Raw genomic sequence first — 24,827 nt, forward strand, 5'->3', positions numbered from 1 at the left:
TGAGAACGGCAAACACAGCCTTAACCCTTTAACGATTAAACCTTGCCCATTCCTAAACAAACTATCCCCAAACATCGCTTTTTCCTAATCAAGTAATCCCCGGGCCATCAACCTCGACCCCAACCTCCATTCACCCTTCCATATAAACCTAAAAACCAAAACTTTCCTATATCCCTAAATCCTAAACTTTACGTAATACTAACAAACATTAAATTAATTTGATAAAAACGCCGCCCTCACATTATAATAACTTTTTTCTCCTTAATGAAATAATTTAGGTTTCTTAATTGTTAAATGAATTAATTATCAGCTTCCAAAACCTATTAATTGTCAATATTTTACTATGATGATATTGTCCAGCTTACTGCAGCTGGAAACCAACAACCTCAAACGTTTGAGACAATCAGATTTAACATAAACACATTGAAAATGATCCCGGAAACCTCCTGATGTAAGTCATGCTAAAATGTTAAAAGTTCTATGTATTCCTGATTTTTGTATACTCTTTGGAATGGTTCCTGTGGACTTTGAAAAAGTACCACAACCTGTTCTTATCTCTTATTTCTATACAATGAATTCTAAATTACAATACGATAAAATATGTCTTAAACTCTCCATCTCAGAGTACATTCTCACATCTTCCCCTTCTACTGTAAATGAAATGTTTTATTGTTTGTTTTCTTGTATGTATTAGTACTTTCTCCATAATTCTATAGGACGTCTTTCTCTGTTTGGGTATGTCTTCGGATTCGGTTCTTGAAAATGGCTTCTTAGTTGTGTCGGCATTGCTAGTGTACTTTCCTTTTCTAGAAATATCGAGTCTTTATGGGAGTATTCCTCATCACCCTCTTTTTTAATTGGTGTCGGATTGAACTGTATATCCATTGGCACTTTCTTCATGTGCGAAGCATTCCGAGTTTTTTGCGAGTTATCAATGGGGGATTTGGCTTTAATCATTGTACCGTTCTTTGCCGTAGTGTAGGGTTTAAACTCAAACGGTGCCATAGTTTTGTTACCTATTTTTTGTTTTATCAGTACTGTATCACCGATATTTAAGTTTGGATTTTTTGCATGGTATTTTAGATCATGGTATTTTTTTCTGTATAACTTAGCATTTTCTTGTCTCTTCTTGGCTTGATCATTGATATTTCCATCGACCCTTGTCTGAAATGAGGGTATTGTAAAACCTGTAACACGATTGAACATAAGTGTGGATGGTGGTATTCGGGTTGTGCAATGGGGTGTGGTACGGTAGGAGAACAGGAAGTTGTACAACTGCTTTTTCCAGTCTCTTCGTTCGATGTGCACCGCTCGTATTGTTTTAATCAGTGGTTTCATGAAGGATTCGGCTCGGGAGTTTGCTTGCGGCCAAAGCGGCGTGATTCGTTTATGTTGAATATTCAGTCTGTTTAAAAATGTTTTTATTTTGAATGAAGTAAAAGGTGGTCCATTATCGCTAACAATTGTTTTCGGTATTCCGTATACTGCGATTGTTTTCTGTAGAAAATCAATAAGGAGGTCAGCAGATGTATTATGTATAATATCGACAACCGGAAATTTTGATGTTTGATCTACGAGGACTACCAAATAAAATCCGTTTGGTAAAGGACCAAGGTAATCTATATTAACCGTGTCCCAAACTTCCCATGGTGTTGGTGTGATTAATAGTTCGGCTGGTGGATTTTGTTTGCCAAGTGCTTGACAAATTGCACATTGTTTGATATACTGTTCTACTTTTGTGTCTAGGCCTGGAAAGTAAACTTTTTGTCTAAGTAGTGATTTAGTTTTCTCTAGTCCCATGTGACTATCATGCGCGAGTTGTATAACCGTAATTTCTAGTGAACGTGGAATCACGATTCGATTTGCTTTTAGGATAATGTCTGAAGTTTGATTTACTGTAAGTTCTTGGCGAATATTATGGTAAACAAGTAATTCTTTTTGAAATTTTTTTATTTCCGGAGGACATTTCGGATGTAACAGTTTATGCCAGGTATTAGTGGCAACTAAGTCAGTAAGTATTTGTAGAATAGGATCGGCTTTGGTTTCCCTTTAAATATCTAGTAGTGAAAGGGCTTTTGGACATGCGTGTTCAGCAGTAAAGTTGACATACTTCTCTAACCCTTTGTTGTCACAAGGGTCTACAGGGTGTCGACTAGGATAATCAGATATATTATTTTTTTCCCTGGATGTAGTCTAGATCAAAAGAATACCCTTGTAATCGTAAGGTCATACGCTCATTGCGAAGTGGTACTGTAGCATTTGGGTTGTTTAAGGTTTTTACAATAGCTTCGTAATCACTGTATATTTTAAAGGGGGGGGGGGGGGGCAAACAAGTATGTTTTGTTGTGCTCGCAGGCGTATACTATAGCTAAACATTCTCTTTCAATAGTAGAGTAGCGCTGTTGTACAGGCGATAGCGCTTTTGAATTATAGGATATGAGTTTAAAGTCTTGTTTGTTGGGTGTGTTTTGTACAATAACTGCTGATATCCCTACAAGACTTGCGTCAGTGAAGACTGTAGTCTCTTTGTTGGAATCGAAGTATCCAACGCACGAGTCTGATGTCATAGCGTTTTTTAGTTTATCAAATGCTTGCTGGCACTCAAAGTTCCAGTTCCATAATGAATCTTTATGAAGAAGGTTACGCAAAGGGTAAGTAATAGTACTGTAGTGCAAAATAAAACGTTTGAAATAGTTCATGAGTCCGAGAAAGCTTTGAAGAGCTTTAGTGTTTTCTGGTATAGGCATGTTCTTGATATTCTGAAGTTTTTCTGGGTCTGGTTGCATTCCTTCCTTTAAAAATTCAAATCCAAAAAATTTAAGTTTTTCTTTTCCAAAAATGCACTTTTCAAAATTTAAGGTTAGACCTCTCTCTTTAAATCTTTCTAATGTTTTGTGTAATATTAAATCATGCTGTTTTGTATTTGAAGCGAATATTAAAACATCGTCGGCAATTTTCAAGGTTTCTTCAATATCTTTTAAAACTTCTCGTATAGCGTTTTGTAATTCCTCCTGTGCAGAGTTTACTCCAAAATTAAGTCTTGTAAAACGCTTAATTTGAGTTTCGGATTGAAAAGTAGTTATTGATCTCGATTCCGGCGCAAGTTCGAGCTGGTGAAATGCCTTCATTAGATCTAGTTTTGAAATGACGGCTGAGTCTTTTAATTTTACAATAACATCGTCTAGGGTTGGAGTTGGAAAACGCGTTCTTCCAATAGCTTTGTTAGCGGCTCGCATGTCTACGCAAATCCGTATGTTGCCGTCATTTTTTGGAACGATTACCATTGGACTTATCCAGGGTGTCGCTTCGTTCGTTACCGTTTCAATTATTCCTTCTGTTTCAAGTTTTGTAAGTTCATCTTTAACTTTTTCTCTAAGTGCAAAAGGGATTCTTCTTTCTCTTTGTGCGACTGGTGCTATACTTTCATTAATTTCAACTTTACTTGGTAGTTAGAAAGTTTTCCTATTTTTTCGCTAAAAACGGAATCTTTGTATGAGATTATAAGTGGTTGTAATCGTTTTGGAGCGTTAAAAAGGAAAGCACTGTTTAGTTTGTTAATATTCTGCATGGAATGACAAATTTGTTGATTTCTGTCGCCACAATTATTTGGTCCTGTCTTTTGTTCTCCTTGGTTTTTGTTTAAAGGTTTTTCATTGACGTCAGTATGCGCGAGAGCTTTATTTAATTGTATTAAACCTAATAGTTTAGCGTCATTTCCAGATAAAAGGTTTTTGTGGCGGATTTTGATCACGTGGAATGTAGTCGGAAAAAATTTTGTTTGACTTTCTATAACTACGTTGATCTGTCCTTCTAATTTTAGTTTTGGATTGTTATCTCCGTAAGTAATAATCTGAGTTTTAGATTTATGTAGGCGAAGTGGTCTTTTAAGGAAACTGTTTATCTTTTCAAATGTTTCAAAGTTTAGGATATTTATAGAAGCTCCGGTATCTATTAGAACGGTTTTTGGTACATTTTCTATGTTAATCGTAACCTCGAAGCTTTCGACTGCATAATTAATTTTTTTATTGTTCACTGAGTACAAATTTCCTTGGTTAAGCTCTGAATAATTGTTTTCGGATTCGTTGACATCTTTATAAATTATATTTAGTGGTTTCGTACAAATTTGTTCATTTCTTTGGTTTTTCCCTCGCTGTTTTGTTGTATTTTGTTCGATTTGTTTTTTACTTTTACAGACTGTTGCGAAATGCCCGATTTTCCCGCAGGAATAGCATGTTTTCACCAAAGCTAGACATGTATTAGTGTGTGGAAATTCGTTCCCGCATCGAAAACAAATTCTTTTCTGCGATCTCTTTTCTATCTCACGTGGTGTTTTGAACATTACTTTATTAGTTGGAAGAATTCAGGACAAGTTTTTCAGGGCAGTGTTCATTTAATAATCTAGATATTTCCTCATTTCGTTTTAACATTTGTTTCCTCGTTCCCAGGGATCACTGATGACTTTTGAAATAATGAAAATAATTAAAAAATTATTTTCGCCCATCCGAAACATTTCCTCATCTGTCATGATCCGCTTCTTGTACCTATGGACGTATTAGAGATGGAGGTGCAACTTATTGTTTTACATCAAAGAGGCCGCAGAAATCAGCGAGCCATGCGAATTTCCGACAAGCTCTAAATTTTCCCCTGTCAACAAAAAAATCTATTAAAATGGTTGCCCACAGTTTAAAACAGAAACTCTGATCACGTGGTATTAGTTAAAAATTTTATAGCATTTATTTAATAAGACTTTTCAGGATAAAGTAGCTATTTCACGCGTTGACAAATTACTAAACAAATTACACCAAGGTAAAGGAAATTAGTTGTCGGCTCGAACAGATTTTCATCATTTTTTCAAGATAAACATTTGTAAATTTGGGAACTTTTTTCGTGTAAACAAAGTCTGTCAATGATAAAATAGACCTGTACGGATAATTTTAAAAAGACTAAAAAAAGTATAGCGAAATATAAAAAAGCTTAAATAAAGTTTTTTTTTCTAGATCTGGTTTCATTCGATTCCTTGGTCCTTCATTCACCAGGCTTAAATTTTTTTTTATTTTTTAAGTATTTTTTCCGATGTCTCCATTTTTTGCCTCGACTACTCTATAAGCTCCTTAATATATATTCCACTATGTATTATTTTTTTATAAGTGTATTTTCTAATGGGCTTTTTTATAATTCATTTGATAAAGCAAAACCTATTAAAAAGTTATTCAAATTTATAATTATCTTGCAAAATGCGGCCAGATAATTCATGTTTTCGTTTTTCATATTTCATATATTAATTTCATTTGTCATAAAAAGCACATAATAACCCATTTGTTTTTGTCAAATAAAAATTAGTTTATATATAGCTGGTAAATCATGTTTTGTTAATATTAAATAATTAGTTATTCTTGCGGTTTCCCATAAATTGGCTTCGCTAAATTCTTTAAAGTTGTGACAACCTATTTTTTTCTTTATTGTATTTATATTCATTTTATGTATAAGTTATTTATCCTTAACTGTGTATATTTCCGTTGTTAAACATAAAAATGGAAAATTCTACAATGTTAATAAACTGGAAGTCTACAGCATTATAGTAGATGGAGTAGTCCCCTGGAACCATTGTGCTCCAGGTAGCTACAAAACTAGTTGATATTTTGTATTATTTATTATATCTCAAGTTATGCATGTACTAAAGTAGTTAAGTAAATGATCTCAATTTCTATATTATCATCAGCGTTATTTCTTAAAATATTAAGAATGTCTAGCTATATAAAATTAAGCTTAAAATTTGATTCTATTGCTGTTATCTTTAATAACTAAAATGAAGCTGATGTGACTGGTTAGACGAGACCAAAAATTTTCGACGAATCCGACAGACTTTAATATAACTTAATTTCTATAGTTTAAAACAAAAGATTTGTAACAATACGCAAAGAGCATGGTTTGCAAAAAAAACAATATCGTTGCTAGTTCATCTCTTATACGTCCATGTTGTACCTTAATTTGCTTCAAAAAAATTGCATGTGTATAAAAAAATTTTCGTTATTTTTATTAATTAGCAATATATATTGATATTTTACCCTAAATTTCAAAAAATACTCTTATTTCTGTATTTTTAGGTCACGACATTAATGTTAGGTCCAACTTTTTTGCAACCGTAGCTACATTTAGGCAAAAGACCGAATAAAATATTGACAGGTGTCGCAGTATTTAAAGTTGGAATGATTGTAGTTAATGCCTGTTTTGTAGTTTTCGCGATGACTTATTTTGTTTTCAAGTGAGTGTGGGAATAGGATGACAGCTGAGTTGGATATGACAGCTCCACAGTCAAGAATCCTTTATTTAGTTTGTTGACTATTGAGTTATCTGCCTCAAATACGTGTATTTAAGACTTGATTCTCGTTATTGAAAATTCTTAATTACGCTTCACTTCTTTAGAACTACGTCAAAAATGAGAATTTGAGGGGTGAAAAAATGAAAGTGTCTAAGTTATACCTTTTTTTTAAAACCTCAAGTTGTAGTTTACAAGTATTTTCTACCTTCATATTTGAAGACTACGGGAGAAAAACCGCAGATTCCATTTTCACAAAATTTCACATTGTTTTTTTTTTCATCATATACTGATACTTACCTATTACTTCTGTCAATATACAAGGGAAAAACCGGGGTTATAAGGCACAATTGTGTAGTTTTAAAGTATTGAAGATTTAAGAATGCTAAATTCAACAAAATTCGTTTTTCTTAAATGAAGAAAAACTATACAATTGTGGATCTTCCCCTTTAGTCTTCATTTGTCAAATGGAAATTGCTTTTGCACAATTTTTTTCAATAAAAAAAACCTTGCATAGCAAAAATTACTTGTTAAATAAAAAAATCTTATATCGATGTTGCGTAAAATCGGGGTCAAATAGTCTGGCATTCCTGCGTTAAAATCCGCACGTTATGTTTCAATTTATTTCGCTTTAAAATTTTTTTACCTTTATTATTATTATCATTATTATCATCATTCTTCTTCTTCTTCTTCTTCTTCTTCTTCTTCTTCTTCTTCTTATTATTATTATTATTATTATTATTATTATTATTATTATTATTATTATTATTATTATTATTATTATTATTACTATTATTATCATTATTATTATTATTATTATTATTATTATTATTATTATTATTATTATTATTATTATCATTATTATTATTATTATTATTATTATTATTATTATTATTATTATTATTATTATTATTATTATTATTACTATTATTATCATTATTATTATTATTATTATTATTATTATTATTATTATTATTATTATTATTATTATTATTATTATTATTATTATTATTATTATTATTATTATTATTATTATCATTATTATTATTATCATTATCATTATTATTTACTATACTTTTTAATTCCAAAATTTTAATTTGATTTTAATTTTCTGCGTTATTTCGACTGCGTTGATTTATCAAAAAGCACTTAAAAATAAGAGACATTAACGATTAGAAATTAAATGCTTTAAGGAGTCTTATAAATCGTTACAAAGATGTTTATTGAAGTTTTAAAGCTAATTACGAAACAAACGAAAATTGTTGGACGTCTGTTATTTTTATTTACTGTTGTTGCTCGACTTAAATTCAAGAATGTTTGCTTTTCTGAATTTTTTTACCGTGAAAGATTTTTCTTCAAATTATGCGAAATAATTTTTTATGTCAAAAAACAAAAAAAAAAACTATTTAATTTTGATGTTAAATCGCTCTAATGTAAGCGTTTAATGTGATCAGCAGCCTCTAAACTACTTTACGTTAGAGGGAATGTGATTATAGCTTCGAATGAAGCAATTTCAGACAACCTTGGTCAGGTTTGGTAGAACTAAAAAAAATCAAATCCGCCCTTACTACAAACAAAGAATATTTAGTGAGATTCATATTTCAGTGAAATGCTTTATTGTCGTTTTGTTATTTTAAGTAAATTCCTTTTTCTGTCGAATTCGTGGAATTTGTAGCAAGGTCACGCTTCCATTTAGAGAACATGCAAAATCTTTTCATTTCTTCTTTTTGCATTGTGAATTCTCATATAAAATTTGCATCGTGAAAATCAGCGGGGACTCCGAACGGATTTTAAAAGCGCACTTTACGATATGATAAAATTCGTTTATGATAAAAATCAAAACAGGGAAGAAAACGAAACCACGCGTCAGCATCATTTGTGATGTGTATATTAATTAGGAAATATAAAATAAGTAAAAAAAAAAAAAAAAAAAGTAGCGTTGGAGTTTGCTCATAATACTTTAAAAACTGATCAAAGTTATAAATCTTTGCTTCGTGTCTGCTTCGTGTATTTTGTTTCTAACTTTTGAAATGTTGTTTTAGATTGTTTAACGGTAGCTATATTCTTTACGTTTTCATTTCCATAAGTACTAATGATAGGCGAACTAGTGTGCATTGTATGGGGTCTTTTCATGATTTATTTTCTAGAGGTTTCCACTTTTCCTCTCTGTTATATTAGAGTAGTTGACTAAACTGTTGTTGACTTAGATATGAATAATCATACTGCTGTGATATAGCGGATAAATGAATGCAGAATTGATTGTTTACTCTGACCACCACTTCCTCCTAAATAAACCAATTAGGTTAAAGTCACTAGGGTGAACTATATTTCAATATTCTAAAGAATTTTTATTGAGTTTGTACTTAAAAAACAGACATTACTGTGGCTGCTGTAATGCATGATGCCATGAACACTCTAACTGTAACTTCCTTGGTATATGTAAACTATATATATATATATATATATATATATATATATATATATATATATATATATATATATATATATATATATATATATATATATATATATATATATATATATATATATATATATACATAAGCATGCATACATACATGAATGAATGCAAGTATGCATGCATACATACATGCATGTATGCATGCATTCATACATTGATGTATGTATGTATGTATGCATGTATGTATGTATGTATGTATGTATGTATGTATGTATGTATGTATGTATGTATGTATGTATGTATATCTGTAAATCTATATAAAAGTATGTATATATATATATATATATATATATATATATATATATACACACACACACACACGTTTATATGTAAAGTTTATTTGCTAGAAATAACTAAAATAAAATCACCATGCTGTTGTTTGGGGTCTTTTTCTTCTCATATTTTACACCACAGACTGCTGAGATCTTTACATCAATGGCACATATGGAAAATTTGGTGCATATAGAAAAAAGTCTTTTGAGTTTACTACAAACCTACATAACAGAAGAGGAAAAGCGTCTGACTAGTTTAAAATATTTCCTTAGTGAGGCAGCAGGGATTTATCGTAATATAAATGATACAGGTGCTGCTAAGTATATAGGAAACCCTGTAAATGCATATCTGATGTTAAAAAGATTTAATAATGAATGGAGAAATTTGGAAGAGACTATAACTAAAAACGACAGAAAAGGTTTCTTGATATTAATATTATTACCATTATTGCTAATATTGCTATTAATGGTTTTATTATAATAGTAATAATAATAGTAAATAAAAATGATTAATAATAATAACAATAGTAATAAAATTTATTCCTATAATAATAATATTATTATTATATAATGGTAAAATTTATTACTATAATAACATTATTGTTGTTGCTGTTATTATTAATATTATTTTTATTATTATCGTTATTATTATTATTATTATTATTATTATTATTATTATTATTATTATTATTATTATTATTATTATTATTATTATTATTGTTAATATTGTTATTATTTACATCCTATTGTTTAATAAAAAATATTTAACTCCATTATATGATTTTATTTCTGCTGCAGTTAACAGTCAATTCCTTTTTACTAGTTATTTTCTGTTTTCAGTAGTAGATATGTTAAACCTTCATGCTAATTGTTTCTAATTGGTGGTTGTATTTCTACTGATAATTTTAGTTTTCTTGTCATTTTTATTTAAAAGTTACAGTTACTATCAAATTTCAATCCAGCAAAACCATAACAAAACTTTTTGGAATGTTAAATCAAGAAGTTAGATGGTTTGTTAGAATCTAAAACATTAGCATAAAGATTGTTTTATGATATTTATCAATGTGTATTTGATTTAAAAAAAAAATACTAATATAAAAATAGAAAAAAATATGAAATTTTTTAACTTTTATTTTTGCATTCTTATGAATGGTAGTGTATGTGTGTATGCATGCATGCATGCATGCATGCATGCATGTATATATGTATGTATGTATGTATGTATGTATGTATGTATGTATGTATGTATGTATGTATGTATGTATGTATGTATGTATGTGTTTAGCTTGTATATTTTTAAAGTATAAAGTATCCTCTATAGCCAGCCAGTTACAAACTTGTTTTGTTTTAAACTGTTTTTATAGCAGATTTTATTTCAACTTTTGAACGTGTGCATGAGTTATTGCCCAATGATGAAGATTATGAAGGAGCAATTGATGCATTATTTCGACTTCAGGATACATATAAGCTCCATTCTAGCACTTTGGCTAAAGGTCTGTGTTTATTAATGTAAAATTTTTTTCTCTTTTTTGTAAATAGCAATAATTCTTTGCAAAGTTTTGTTTCAGGTGTTATACCTGGCGTTAAACTCGATTACTTGCAGCCTTTAAGTGTTGTAGAAGTTTTTGATATTGGTCAATATGCATACTCAAATAATGACTGGAGTCATGCCACTGATTGGCTGAATACAGCGTTAATGCAGATTGGAGCTCATGAGAATTCACCAAAAGTGACTCGAGACAGTGTTCTAGATTATTTGGCATATGCCGAATTCAAGGTGTGTTTAAGTAATAAGGAATGTATTAAGTTTGAGATGTTTTAATATATTTATGGAATCTTTTTTTTCTTTCTAAATATTTAATTTTGTATTTCTTAATAATTTAAGGCTGGAAAAGTGGAAGAAGCATTTCAACATACAAAAGAGTTAGCAAAATTAAGTATAAAAATTTTTTATATTTATTTTAAACCAAACTTTAAAATATTTTACTGACAATAATATTACAAATATACATTATTTAAATCTTATACTTGAAATTTAGATTGATTATTTTGTCAATACTCAAATTGATTTTGATTTTTTCTCTCATTCCTTCTTTACCTTTCTCAGTTTTTATTAAAGTTTTTTGTCAAATGTTCTGTTTGATGTTTAGGGCCAGATGAAAGCCGTATTTTGGAAAATTTAGATTACTTTAAAAGATATTTACACTCATCCAAGTTCACAGGTCGCAATGGAGATGACGGTTTGATTAATAATGATGCCTTGTCAAGTGCCAGCATTAACAAACGGGATAAAGATGAAGCGTTAATCAACTATGAACAACTTTGTAGAGGAGAAGTTCGACAACTTGTAGGTTCCTATTTTTATTAATTTTTCTTGAGTTATCAATAACTCACACAAAATGGAGCAATACATGCTTAAAATTCTCTTTACTTATGTTTTATTACTTTTTTCTTTATTGTATGTTTGTTACTTTTAATTGTCATTTTACTTATTTAAATTATCTTTCTTAGACAAAAAAAGAGCAAGCCAAAATGAAATGTTGGTACTCAGCTAAAGACCCTGTGTTAAAACTGAAACCCCAAAAAGTGGAGAGGGTGTGGGTTGATCCTGAAATTTTTTTGCTACGAGATATTATAAATGATCGGCAAATTAATCTCATTAAAGAAGCAGCTTCACCAATTGTATGTGATAATAATTAAAGATGTGCTGTGAATACTTTGTTTAATTTAAACATTTTGTGTCAATTTAGTAAAGTTTTTTTAAATTTTTAGTTGAGTCGTGCCACCATTCAAGATCCTATTACTGGAAAGTTACGGCATGCTGATTACCGTATCAGTAAAAGTGCATGGCTATCTTCACACCAGCATAGTTTCATTCATAGCTTAGAAATAAGGACTCAAGCTGTCACAGGACTTGATTTGAGTTATGCAGGTTGGTTTTAATTCAAACTTTAATTCTATAGTTTTAATTTTACGGTTTAAATCTTTGGTTTGTGATTGCTTGTCTTTTCTTAAATGCTTCTATTCCATATTAACTATAATAGATGTTTAGAAAGCCAAAAAAACTTTATTAAGTAAGTTAAATGGTTATTCTCAAAATGTAAAAATGCTTAAGAAAACTTTTGTCAGCATTTTTATGGCTAGTCAAGTGCTTTATTTTGTCAATTTCTTTTCTAATGAAATGTCAATTTTCAACTTCTTTTTCTAATAATATTAAGATTGAACATACTAGTTAGTAAATTATAATTCTTTGTATCAAACTTATTAAAAGTTAGTAAATTAGATGGCTGATTTTAAAAATGGTAAATTATGCCAATCTTTGGAACCACTTTGGTTCTCAATCTCATGCTTTTATATCAATATTTTAAAGCTAGTTATTTGAAAATGGAGTAAATTAATTCTCGCTTCTGTGTTGTTGTTATTTTTGTTATTATTGTTTTTAATTTAACTTTTTCATATGGAATTATCCGAAAGAACATTTTTTTGAAACCTAAAGATTTTTTTGTTTGATGTGACTGTGACCAAAATGTGTTGTCGATATTTACATATTGAACAACACTATTACATGTTTGGTTGATCTTAGTTTTAAAATTTGTTTTTTCTACAGAGCAACTTCAGGTTGCAAATTATGGTATAGGAGGCCATTATGAGCCTCATTTTGATCATTCACGAGAAACCGAAGATAAGTTTACTGATCTTGGTATGGGAAATCGTATAGCCACTATTCTTTTTTATGTAAGAATTTTTACTGATGTTTTGTTTTTTAAATGCAGGTGTTTTTATACAAAACAGTTTAAAAATATTTGAAAATGATTGTATGTTAAAAAAATACTGAGAAACATCATCTATCATCTTGTTAAAACTAAATTTTTATATTTCTTATCAAAAGGGAATAGCTGGAGGTGTATGAAGAAAATCTGTGTGCTGTTAAATGAATATTATGTCAGTTCAAAAGAACTACTACAGCCTTCCATATTTTCTTCTAACACTAAATTTGCTGTGCATATAGCTCAAATTTTAGTTTCTAGAACACTGCCCAATCAAAGTTGTTCATTGACAAACTTTATTTGAATCTCTTTTAGCTCACAGATGTTGAGGCAGGTGGAGCTACAGTATTCACTGTTGGCAAAACTGCTGTGTTCCCTAGCAAAGTAAGCTATTTTTGTGTTTTTAACTTTTAATATTTTCTTGTAAACATTAACACTTGTATACTTGATACTGCTCACTAGGGTGTACCAAGAATAATAACATCGTGCGCATATTTTCTGGTTATCTTTGGTCTCATGAGACTGAATTTTAAAAAAACTAAAGATTCTAAAGCTAAGAAAACAGAAAATAAAAGGTTTGAACCTGTGAGAGGACAGCTGTTAACATGACAACAGATAATTGTGACAGTGAAGATTTACTAGTTGTGTTGCTCAGGCTAAAAGATTGTTGTTTTGAGATAAGATCAAGCAAATATAATTCTTCAATAATATAGAACCTTGTGAATATTATTTATATAATTTATACGTTTGTCTCCAGAATGTTCGGCCTTTAATCAAGCCTGTACTTGATATAACGGAATACCTGAGCAGGTTTGACTGTAGTAAGCTTTAAGTCGACAGTTCACTATAGAAACCTCGAAACTTATCATCATCTCGGAACTTATCATCATCTCGGAACTTACCATCAGTTTGGAACTTATTATTAAAACAGGTAGTTTTTCTAAAATCTAATTTTTTAACCTTTTTTTTAATATAGAAATAATACATCAATTAATAATACATTATTAGTTAAATTATGTAGTAACTTTTTAAATTTTGAAATAAAAACTTACGTTTATAATCACGAAATGATGGCCGAATTCCTTTACCTCACGACAATTAATAATAAACCAAAGGTTGTCAAGGTAACGAACGATGATTTTTTAAGTTTGCGCCGACGCCTGTCTGCTGCATGCATCTCATGGAATCTTCTAGGGTAGCTGATCCAGTTCATTTTTATATATTTCCTTCTCCCTGCATCAACGTTAGAATATGACGTTGATGAGGGGGAGAAATATATACTCAATAAGTTGATAGAGTAACCGATCACAGAGAAATTCTAAATTAGATTTTTGAACCTACCAGTTATTGCCAGCTCTGCAAAAAGATTGTTGCTTTGACATTTTGGAATTGTTTCCTCGTTTTTAAACACAGTTGAATCGGAAAAATCTGCGCGCTCTTGATTGCTAATACTGGTACACCCTACAACTCGCATCAGTTGATGGTGATATCAAATCAATTTCTGAATTTAACGTGATGTATCAATCGCGATGTGTGTTTTTGTATATAAGTTAATTAAAATAGAAATCTTCTAGGGTGATGCCGTCTTCTGGTTCAATTTAAAACGAAATGGCATAGGAAATCCCAGAACACGGCATGCTGCTTGTCCTGTTTTAGTTGGCCAGAAATGGGGTAAATGTTTTATGAGTTGTCAATTAAAGTGAAGACATGATTTTTATTCTTCTACGTTTTTTAGCAAAATTTTATTAAATTTCAGTTAGCAATTGGTGGATACACGAGTTTGGGCAAATGTTTCGTAGGAAGTGCGCGTTAGATCCGAATTTGTAAAGTTAGCGTTGTGGCTGGAGTTAGTATTTTTTTATTGATGTTATTTGCAATGGTGTATTTTATTTTTATAATTTTTATATTTTGATGTAGATTTATTTTTATTAGTAATTTATATAACATATTTTCATATTTTATACAAATCTAAATAATATACAGCTTTAAAAGTTTATCAACACCGTGAGTGTGTGCGTTTCTATCTGATGTCCATGTTGGCGCATAACACTGTGAGCTTCTTGTTTAAAACATTTTTATTTAAGCTTTTTTTTTTGTTTTTGTTTTTTGTTTTATAGTCGTTGTAGCTTCGGAAATTCTTTTCTAATCTTATCTCTCGTTTTTCTTGTCAAATCTTCTGCTTGAATGTTTGAACTTAAATGTCATCTTATTGGACATCGATTGTTTTTTCATTGTATTTGACGATTTGTCAGCAATGTTTTTTATTTAAATATTTTTTCTTTACAGGAAACTGTTGTTGACTTCCTTAACTTCTTTAATGTTACGGCTAAATTTACACCTTATAGTCAATGACCTTTAGTAAAGCGAAGTTGGTAGGATTAAGAATGCAGTGATAGGGTTTTAACATACGGCTTTTTGATAAACATTACCAAAAGTTATTGAAAAAAATATTCCCCTCCATAAAGTTGTGAAAGTTTATGAATATAGCGCCTTAAATAAAGCGCCTGCGTTGCTTTTTCTCCATTTATTACAACTTATAAGAAGTTAGAGAAAAATTAAAAAAACAGCTTCTGTCATAACGATAGGTCGTCGTATTACGGTTTATTAACAAAGTACAACGATACATCGTTGGTATTAACGATGTACAACGATTCATCGTTGGTATTAACGATTTACAACGATTCATCGTTGGTATTCGCGAAATTATGTCTTGAGATGAATGACATGCATGAGCGAAAACATGCTGCGTTTGTCCGGCTTCTGGTCTACCAATAGTTTTCTAGTTTATGGAAATCAGCATGTCGGTTTTCTCTGCCATTTGAATTACGCTATTAAGTTACCGCGTGCCAAAGTCTTGTAACACTAAAAGTTTTTCAATTTTTAAAGCATAACTTTACACAAACTTTCTCAAATCAGTTGAAATTTTTGCCAAATGTTCTTTATAATAATTTTACTTATAATAGAAACCACAGATATTATAATGGTTAACTAAATTTTAATTTTTTTTTTGAAAGGCCCCCATGCGAAAGTTGAAGTGAGTTTTGATGAAAATTAATTTCAAAAATTATCTTTTTGTAAAATCCATTTGCGATTCATTTTTTCTTTCATCATAACATTCTTCATAATGTCTAAATAAACTCTCTGATGTAAAATACCTTCTACGAAATGAATATATGACGACTGAAATATCTCTAAACCATAACATTTGCTCTGCAATCTCTAGAAGTAGGTAGCTAATAAGTTTAATTGAATCTAACTCCCACTGGACGTTTGATATAAGCAATTCCGTCACTATTAAATGGCATAAACTTTGATTTGTCAAAGAAAAGGACTTCCGACAAGTCATTAACTGTCCATATATGATCTATTAGAAATTTTATTTAAGTTTTTAGTTACGGCGGCGTTTACTTTGACGTAATAAACGCTTAGTTGTATCGACGCTGCAGTTTGCACCATGAAATTAATGCATTTAATTCTCCTAAGGAGTATTTTTGGAATACCAATAACCTATTGGCCTCGTGAGGAACATTCTTGGAATACCAATAGTCTATCGGCCTTTTGTTGTAACCTTTGATCATCCAGTACGAGAGTTGTTTCAACAGTTTTGGGCTGACCATATCTCTTGAAAATTTGACTTTTTCCTAAATTTGAAACATCACAAAGTTAAGAAATCTTTCTTCAAGATATTTTTTCCCACAGTCTTTATAATTTATTTTTTTTTAATTTCATTTGAAATTTCCTTAGAATTATCCATGCTTTTGAAAGATCATGTTGCTACTGAATTATAAAATTCAGTAGCAGTATGATATTTCAAAAGTCTTTTAAAAAAATTTGTGAAAATTTTTGCTTTAAAAACTGAAGAAATTTAGCGTTTCTTATGTTAATTTCCATAGTATACTTTAAAGATATTAAGGTTTATATCTTGGATCGGAGTGAATCAAAGATTATTAAAATGCATGCAAATGCACAACTCTACACTACTCTTTTCCAGTCTAAATTTTTATCTTTTAGTGTATTTTTCTCTCCTCCAAAGTCAGCATTTTCGACTTGCATTTTAGTCCGTCGACTCTAGATGTTATGTGGTTCTGCAAAATAAAGTATTTTGCGTAAAAATTATTCCATAGTCAACGCATGTTCTGGAACTTTACTTTAAGCTGCCTGAAGCGGATCATCAATAATTGTTAATATAACATCCCTTAAATAAGCAGCAATGGCATCTTTAGTTTTGGGTGGCGAAAGAACAACTGGAAAAGATGTCAGAGAACAGAATGGTTTGTTTTATTTTAATCTATCAGAATTTCTTAATTAAAATTGCCAACAATTGGTCTCTGAGAAATGTAAAACTTGTTTATGGAGTGCTTGAAAATGGCTTAAACCCCTAATGGAATTATAAGAAACTGATTAAATCAAGCTCCAAGTGCGAAGCTATAATTATACCGATAAAATTTTTTGTGTGAAAATAGTTATATTAACTCCTTTCCTGCATTGTCAGGGCTGGAAATTATTGAATTCCAGGTTTGTCTGATTAAAGTAATGTTTCTATTTGACATGTCCTTAATTCAGTCAAAACATTTCTCATTGTACTGGTAAGGAGGGATGCACTGCAATACTGTGCATTACAGCATAATTTTTACTTCAAAGAATGTTCCTTAATTTTGAATGAATATTTCCAGATGATAGATAAAATTATTTTCAACTCTTGCTTAAAAAAAAAAAATGATTTTAAAACTTTATTTAAACTATTCCAAACATATTGTAATTAGAAACAAACCACTAAACATTAGACTACTGTAAATGATCTTTAAAATTTTTTCCATATTTATGTTTATGTATGTATGTATGTAATGTATGTATGTATGTATGTATGTATGTATGTATGTATGTATGTATGTATGTATGTATGTATGTATGTATGTATGTATGTATGTATGTATGTATGTATGTAATGTATAAATGTATGTAATGTATGTATGTATGTATGTATGTATGTATGTATGTATGTATGTATGTATGTATGTATGTATGTATGTATGTATGGTAGTGTTAAGTTTATATTTTAAGAATTATAAGTTTTTGTTTATTTGTGTAAAAACCAAAATAGTGGTGGCTACAACAACAACAACAAAAAAAAATTTGTTCTATGAAGATTGTTTAAACCAAATGCAAATGTGCTAGGTTTATCAATTGGTTTCCAACTAATTTTAAATTAAGTGCCTCTTTGTGCAAATAATTTTGCCTGAATTTAGCACTGTATGAAAAAAAGAATTGTTATCCAACTCCTAATTCAAGAAAGTAGAGTACAATCAGGTCTGCAAGTTCCATGAACTGGCAGACCTGAAGTAGCCTAAACTTGCAGTTTTTTTAGGATTCTTAAAAAAGAAAAGATCTGAAACTGCATAGAAGACTGCAGTTTTACAAAAACATTACATTTAAGGTATTCTATTAATTTATAACTTCATAGAATTCAAGTCAGTTGGTGCATAAAAAGTCTGCAAAACATGTACATTTGTTTTTAAACAAATGTTTAGTTTTTAGGTCTTCTTAAAGCTCTTTTTTACAGTTTTGCCCATAACCTTGGAATAATCTGTTAATAGATTTCTTTAATAAAGAAAACAACCTGCAAAAACTAAATAGATATTTGAAAAAAAGACATCCAAGGATCAACAATAAAGTATTATTTTAGACTACTATAGGAAGTAATTATTAAAATTACTGCTGCTCTTTTTGATATCACTACTTGTTTTCAGATCAAATGAATTTTTATGTCTGCATCCTTCAAAACACTGATGTGGTCCACCAAAAAGTCCTCTTATCATTATATTGTACAACCCACCAAACAGAATCTGGTTTGAATTGAGAGATGTAGTACCCTATCCCCAAATTGTCAAAGAGATTGAATGCAATCATAAAAATGTTGGTTCATCCAGTCAGACTTAACTCTGTTTACCCAGAAAATTGATCTTGATTTGGTCAATTAAAAATGGACTGAGCAGAAGTAATTAACTTCTTTATTCAAATATAGCATATAACAAAATTCTACAAGAAATAATGCTTACTATATTACCTCTTTTGCCAAGTTTTTAGAGTGACTCTAAATATTCCAGAAAGCTTTTTTGTTCTGGATACACATTTGCATAACAAGTGTAATCAAATAACTGCTTTTGAAAAATCTCTTTGCTTTTTGAAATCTTATTTAAAATATATTAAATATTAAAACTTTAAACAGTACAAACAAATGAATATTTATAGGAGATATTAGAAGTATTTAGTTAAATTTAACTAAGTGCTTTTTAATATCTTTTATAAATTTCTGTAACTACCCTGTTTTTATGAATGTTTGTGGATATGTTAAGCAAAAAGATTCAACAAAAATGCATGAATTTTGGAGTTTGAGTATTATCCATCATTTGCATTTGAGTAAAAACATAGATGATTAATTCATCCCAATCTTCAATGAATATTTGTTATTAACAAGTACTCAAAAGAAATGAATCAAAGCATGCAAATTAGACAAACCAAAACCGCAATGTTCTTTTTTAACGACTATGTCTTTTAAGTCATCATTCATTATTTTGGGGGTACCAGATGTGTAACGTTTTTATTAATTATTGTTTATTACATTTTGTTTAGTTATGGCTGCATGCTCTATCGCTAATATAGTGAAGTCCTCCCTTGGACCTGTTGGACTCGATAAAATGTTAGTGGATGATATTGGTGTAAGTCTTTAAATAATTAAAACATGTGATATTAGTCTTCTAGCTAAATAGTATAACAGATGTAATAGTAAAATATAAAAGAATTAAAGTCAATGTTAAGCAAGAAAAATTTTGTGTGGATCTTAATTGCTTTTATGTTTTATAGCTCATCATCTTCTAACTGCTAGTAAACACTCACTTTAGCAAAATATTTCTGAGTTTTTCAAAAAATTAATTGATTTATTAGGATGTTACAATAACAAATGATGGCGCAACTATTTTGAAACTTCTTGATGTTGAACACCCTGCCGCAAAAATATTATGTGAACTTGCACATTTGCAAGACCAGGAAGTTGGGGATGGAACAACCTCAGTAGTGAGTTGTTGTTTTTTTAGTTTCTTTTTCTTTCTTGTATCAATGAATAAATGGTTTAATTTTTTTTGATTATATTTCTGAAATAGTTTTAAAGCATGACAGGTTATTTGTTGTAAGAGTTTACTTTAAATTTCAAATCTTTATTGTACAGTTTTATTCTTAAAAAATTTTAATACATAATCTATGCACACTTGTGCTCAAAGTATCAGTTTCATGACTATATTAGCTTCAATGGTTTAGGTTATCATTGCTGCTGAGCTTTTAAAAAATGCCAGCACCTTGATTAAATACAAAGTACACCCAACTATCATAATAAGTGGATATAGGATAGCTTGTCGGTAAGTTTTTTTAAAGCCTCTCTGTTTTTATTAAATCGCTTTATTTTTATGTTTTTTAATGTTTAAAAAATATATATTCAGCCTAAATTTATAATTAGTAACAATTTTAAAGTAAATATCTTATAATTAACAATTTTTTAAATTAAAAAAAAAGTTGTTAACTATAAGATAATGGTTTAAATTTTTTTAAAAAATTATTTGTAAATTTTTTAATACTTTTTAAATTTAATATAAACTCATTTAAAAATATTTTTTTTTGCAGAGAAGCTTGCAAGTATATTCAGGAAAATCTTGCTATAAAAACTACCGAACTTGATAGAGAGGCTATGTTAAACTGTGCAAAGACTTCTATGTCTTCAAAATTAGTAGGTGTTGATTCAGACTTCTTTGCTAATATGCTTCTTGATGCTGCGTTAGCTGTAAAACGGACAGACAGCAAAGGACAAACTGTAGTCCCTATTAAATCTATTAACATATTAAAAGCTCACGGAGGGAACATGAAAGAAACAGTATCTGTTCCTGGTTATGCCCTTAATTGCACTGTTGCATGTGAAGGTTAACTTTTATGCTTTAAAATTGTTGTCATGTTGGTTAGTTCTAGCATTTTTGTAGTACAAGATGCTCGTGTACTGGTTTTTGTGCCATCTTACTTTTCCTGTATTTTTCCAAACATTTTATTGGTTTTAGGTATGCCTAAAAAAATTGAAGGAGCTCGTATTGCCCTGTTAGATATGAGTTTACAGAAAGCTAAAATGCATATGGGAGTTCAAGTTCTTATAAGTGATCCTGAAAAATTGGATGCAGTTCGCCAAAGGTAACTGTTTTTTGTTGTGGTATTTGTGAATTTTTATCTTAAAAATCAGCTTTTTTTTTTGGTTCCTCCTTAATATTAAACAATATAAAAATGCAATGTCCTTTATTATTATTATTATTTTAATTTTATTTTGTCAAATTTAAAATGTAGTTTATATGATTTATTGCTGCCAAATATTAAGTTAAGATCCTCTATGTATCTCAAATATTTAGTTAAATATGTAATCATTTTTTTCTGTTAGGGAGATGGATATAACAAAAGAAAGGATTGTGAAAATCATCGATACAGGTGCCAATGTTATTTTGTTATCTGGTGGTGTTGATGATCTTTGTATGAAGTACTTTGTTGAAGCAAAGGTAATGGTAGTCCGCAGAGTAAAGAAAATTGACTTAAAAAGAATTGCTAGATCAACTGGTGGTATGTTTAACTTATGCTCTTTAAGAAATTTCCAAAACACTTTTTTTGGAATTAATCTTCAAAATAATTTTTTTTTTAAATTAAATCAATTATTTTTAGGTACTGTTTGTTTATCTCTGGCAAATTTGGAGGGCGAAGAAAGTTTTGATGCATCTCTTCTTGGTCATGCTGAGGAAGTCAGCCAAGAGAGAATTTGTGACGATGAATTAATTTTGATAAAAAAGTATGTACACCCTATTTCATAATTTTAACTCAGAGTTACTTTCCATTATCAACAAAAATTGCAAAGTTTACAAATCGCTCATCAAAAAAGTTGCAGTAACTTCAAAGTCAACACGTCATCATGTCCTACGAGTTGGATTTAAATTCATCAATTGATCTGGGAAGTACAAAGAGCATAAGTAGTTATTTTAGGAAACTTTAACAAAAAGTCTGAATTTAATGTTTTCTTTTCCAAGGAAAAATATTTAGATTTGAAGATTAATATTCTAAAGTAGTGACGAGCCACATAGATCTCTTTTTACTTTTTTTTTTTTTTTTTCTAAAGTTCTAAAAAGTTAAGACCTTTAATTTGATAACTTTTAGTCCAAAAACCAAAGCAGCAGCATCAATTATATTGCGTGGTGCCAATGACTACATGGTTGACGAAATGGAACGGTCTATTCACGACGCTCTTTGTATTTTGAAAAGAGTTTTGGAATCAAAATCCATCGTTTCTGGTGGTGGAGCTGTTGAAACAGCTTTGTCGATATATTTAGAAAATTTTGCAACTTCGTTGGTTAGTGGAATTTTAAACCCTTTTCTAGATTTAGAAAAAAAAAATTAAAAAAGAAAAATATTTAGAGCATTGAAATAAATTTTTTTAAAAAAAAATGTAAGAATTTTAAGTGTTTTAACATTTAAGAGAATTTTATGTTATAGTCGTCTCGGGAGCAGCTGGCCATAGCTGAGTTTGCTAACTCCCTCCTTGTCATCCCTAAAACCCTTACCGTTAATGCGGCAAAAGATTCAGTTGATCTGGTTGCTAAGTTACGGGCATATCACAACGCTTCCCAAGTTCAAGCAGATAAAAGTCATCTTAAATGGTATGTTTGGTTTACTCTTTCTCTATTTGACGAAGTTCGAACGGCATAAACACAACACGTTAAAAAGATTTAAATATTGCGGTTCATGATTATTATCTTTTAATCGCCTAATGTAAATCTCTTTAACGTTTGTATCTGAGTTACTGTTGCATATGCAGTTAACAAATCGTTTTGTTTTTTAAGGATCGGTTTAGACTTGGTTAACGGCGTAGTACGAGACAACAAAAAAGCGGGCGTTTTAGAGCCAACTATGAGTAAAATTAAATGCTTAAAGTTTGCCACAGAAGCTGCCATTACTATACTACGTATTGATGACCTTGTTAATATCGAGCCAAACAAAAAGGAAAACGCAAATACCTATCAAAATGCGCGTGCTGCAGGACGTCTTTAAAAGAATGTTTTCAAAAATCTTTATTTAATGAAAAACCTTATACTTTTTTTTAACGTTCTCGTGTAATTATAAGTCATAACTGCTAAATAGTCAATACGAATTCTATGACTTCTTTTTGTGTTGGAAAGGTGGCGTCTGTAATTTAAGCGAAAAAAGCGCCCTCGATAAGTTTTTCTTCTAATCAGCTCTCTCAAGTGAAATTCTCTCTCTAACAGATAAACACTGAAGTCATAGTCCCATACGTGATTTTTTACTTTTACAAAATCCCATATTTGATTTTTTACTTCCTAATGAGCGTTAGGTTCATTTTCAACAAACCCTCGAGTTTTATGAAATTGTCGCCATTTTTAAGAAGAAAAAAAAACCAACTTTCTGATCTTTATTAAGTGCTGACATCAAAAAATAGATTCAAAATAAGAATGAAAAAATATTTTCCATCAGTTTTGAAAAAAACATTTAAATTTTAATGAAATAATATATTTAAAGTACGAATCATACTAAACATGCAAGAATTTGTTGTTTGAGGCACCATAAAGTTTGAATATAACCTAATTTACTACTTTGATGTACCCTTACATTGTTGTTGGCAGTCCTTTGGACTTTTTACAATGATTCGATCATCAATTCGATTCATCATTCGATCATTGATTCGATTATCACGATTCGATCGATCCCAATCGAAGCTCAATTTAAAAAATCTTTCTAAAACCAAAAAACCAGCCTAGATTTAAACATTAAGTTTCAAATCTTAAATATTTACCAACTTTTGCCACTTCTCAGGAGAAAAAAGCAGTAAAAATAAATTACCGAAAAAAGTTTGATCCGGAAACACTGCCTATTATCGAATCAATCTGAAGAGTTCTCAGTTTTGGTGTTTGAGTTTGAGACACAAAAAGTAGGTTCTTGGGAAGCCTTCAGCAAAACTAGAATTTGAGGTGAAAGTGACTTTCTTGCTTTCACCCAGGAGTCCAACTCGGATTTGTGTCCTGAATGACAGGATCGCTAATGTCCATCAGTCTGTGAAAAGTCTCTTGAACTACATTCCTCTAGGATGTCTTCCTGTTGTGGTGTGGTGGTGAAGTTTCTGCAAATTTATTGTTTGCCTCAAAAGCCTGTTCATTTGTGAGACCAATCGGAAGAGGGCGCTGACCAATAATTGCTTTTCCATCCTTGAAAATTTTGTGAAGAGTTCGTAGAAGTGATAACCATCTGACCAGCGGAATGTTTTAAAAGAATTTGGCAAGAAAATCATCTTTTGTAGAATATGGGTAACAGTGTGATACTTGGAGGCTTTGAAGAGGAACTTCAGCACTGAGTTCTTGCAGAAGCAATCCATCGGCATCCAGCAAAGTCGGCAAAGCTTTTTCGTACCTGGGACTTGAGTGTAGTTAGGCCTAATGCTTGAATTGCTTTCGGATCTTTTGTTCATTTAGCAATCCTATTCCTTGGTGAAGTCGCTGTGAAATAGGAAAGAAAGAACCTTCTCAGGTGATCTCTTGATGACTCCTAAAAATTACTAATATTTTTGACACGTTTTGTAGGCCTAAAAGTCAAACAGTTCATTTCCTATGGCTCACATGTTTGCTTTTTTTCTATGGCTTTTTATTCTTCTATTGCTGACATAAGATTTTTCTTTTAAAATTCATGTAAAATCTTTTTTAACTTTTAAAAATTACCAAAAAACTTTTCACCAAACTTAATTTTTTTCCATTTTTGCGCAAAATAGCTTTTCTGACCACTGTGAGCTGGTACAGATATTTGGAAGATCAAGCAACAAGCAAATTAACTCACAAACCAGGTGCAGGACTCCCTCGGCAATTGTAAAAATATAAAAATGTAAAAATTGTAAAAATATCATAACCAATTAATACTGAATT

General features: G+C 30.2%; 2 protein-coding genes and 1 long non-coding RNA gene across 3 annotated transcripts in view; 2 read left to right on the top strand and 1 right to left on the bottom strand.

Annotated features, from left to right (window-relative positions):
• The window catches only part of LOC149892806 (uncharacterized), a 133,905-nt gene that overhangs the window by 5,531 nt on the left and 103,547 nt on the right, over window positions 1-24,827 (bottom strand). The gene's annotated exons all lie outside the window — the stretch shown is intronic.
• Window positions 9,134-14,888, top strand: LOC145187544 (prolyl 4-hydroxylase subunit alpha-1-like). Its single transcript, XM_090077051.1, has 11 exons — window positions 9,134-9,486; window positions 10,432-10,560; window positions 10,636-10,844; window positions 10,953-11,004; window positions 11,218-11,414; window positions 11,579-11,749; window positions 11,840-11,999; window positions 12,675-12,802; window positions 13,150-13,218; window positions 14,409-14,505; window positions 14,591-14,888. The coding sequence occupies exons 1-11, from the start codon at window positions 9,165-9,167 to the stop codon at window positions 14,659-14,661; spliced, it is 1,605 nt and encodes a 534-aa protein (XP_089933177.1). The 5' UTR covers window positions 9,134-9,164; the 3' UTR covers window positions 14,662-14,888.
• Window positions 16,934-23,050, top strand: LOC145187389 (T-complex protein 1 subunit alpha-like). The gene is made up of 11 exons (XM_090085978.1): window positions 16,934-17,105; window positions 19,465-19,550; window positions 19,777-19,905; window positions 20,146-20,243; window positions 20,506-20,798; window positions 20,931-21,057; window positions 21,299-21,474; window positions 21,574-21,697; window positions 22,060-22,252; window positions 22,396-22,559; window positions 22,743-23,050. Exons 1-11 carry the CDS (start codon window positions 17,045-17,047, stop codon window positions 22,948-22,950), a joined length of 1,659 nt encoding a protein of 552 aa, XP_089942104.1. The 5' UTR covers window positions 16,934-17,044; the 3' UTR covers window positions 22,951-23,050.

This window comes from Hydra viridissima, unplaced genomic scaffold, assembly GCF_058129835.1.
Source record: "Hydra viridissima isolate aposymbiotic clone 2 unplaced genomic scaffold, HvirCarnegie_v1 scaffold_1, whole genome shotgun sequence".
NCBI classification, from domain to species: Eukaryota; Metazoa; Cnidaria; class Hydrozoa; order Anthoathecata; family Hydridae; genus Hydra; species Hydra viridissima.

Excerpts from the sequence above, each read along its gene's own strand:
- LOC145187544 (XM_090077051.1), top strand. The coding sequence starts at position 9,165 with ATGCTGTTGTTTGGGGTCTTTTTCTTCTCATATTTTACACCACAGACT. Across the intron at positions 11,750-11,839 it reads AAGAAGCAGCTTCACCAATT|TTGAGTCGTGCCACCATTCA; the intron begins GTATGTGATAAT and ends TTAAATTTTTAG. Across the intron at positions 12,000-12,674 it reads ACTTGATTTGAGTTATGCAG|AGCAACTTCAGGTTGCAAAT; the intron begins GTTGGTTTTAAT and ends TTTTTTCTACAG.
- LOC145187389 (XM_090085978.1), top strand. The coding sequence starts at position 17,045 with ATGGCATCTTTAGTTTTGGGTGGCGAAAGAACAACTGGAAAAGATGTC. Across the intron at positions 22,253-22,395 it reads AAAATTTTGCAACTTCGTTG|TCGTCTCGGGAGCAGCTGGC; the intron begins GTTAGTGGAATT and ends TTTATGTTATAG. Across the intron at positions 22,560-22,742 it reads GATAAAAGTCATCTTAAATG|GATCGGTTTAGACTTGGTTA; the intron begins GTATGTTTGGTT and ends TTGTTTTTTAAG.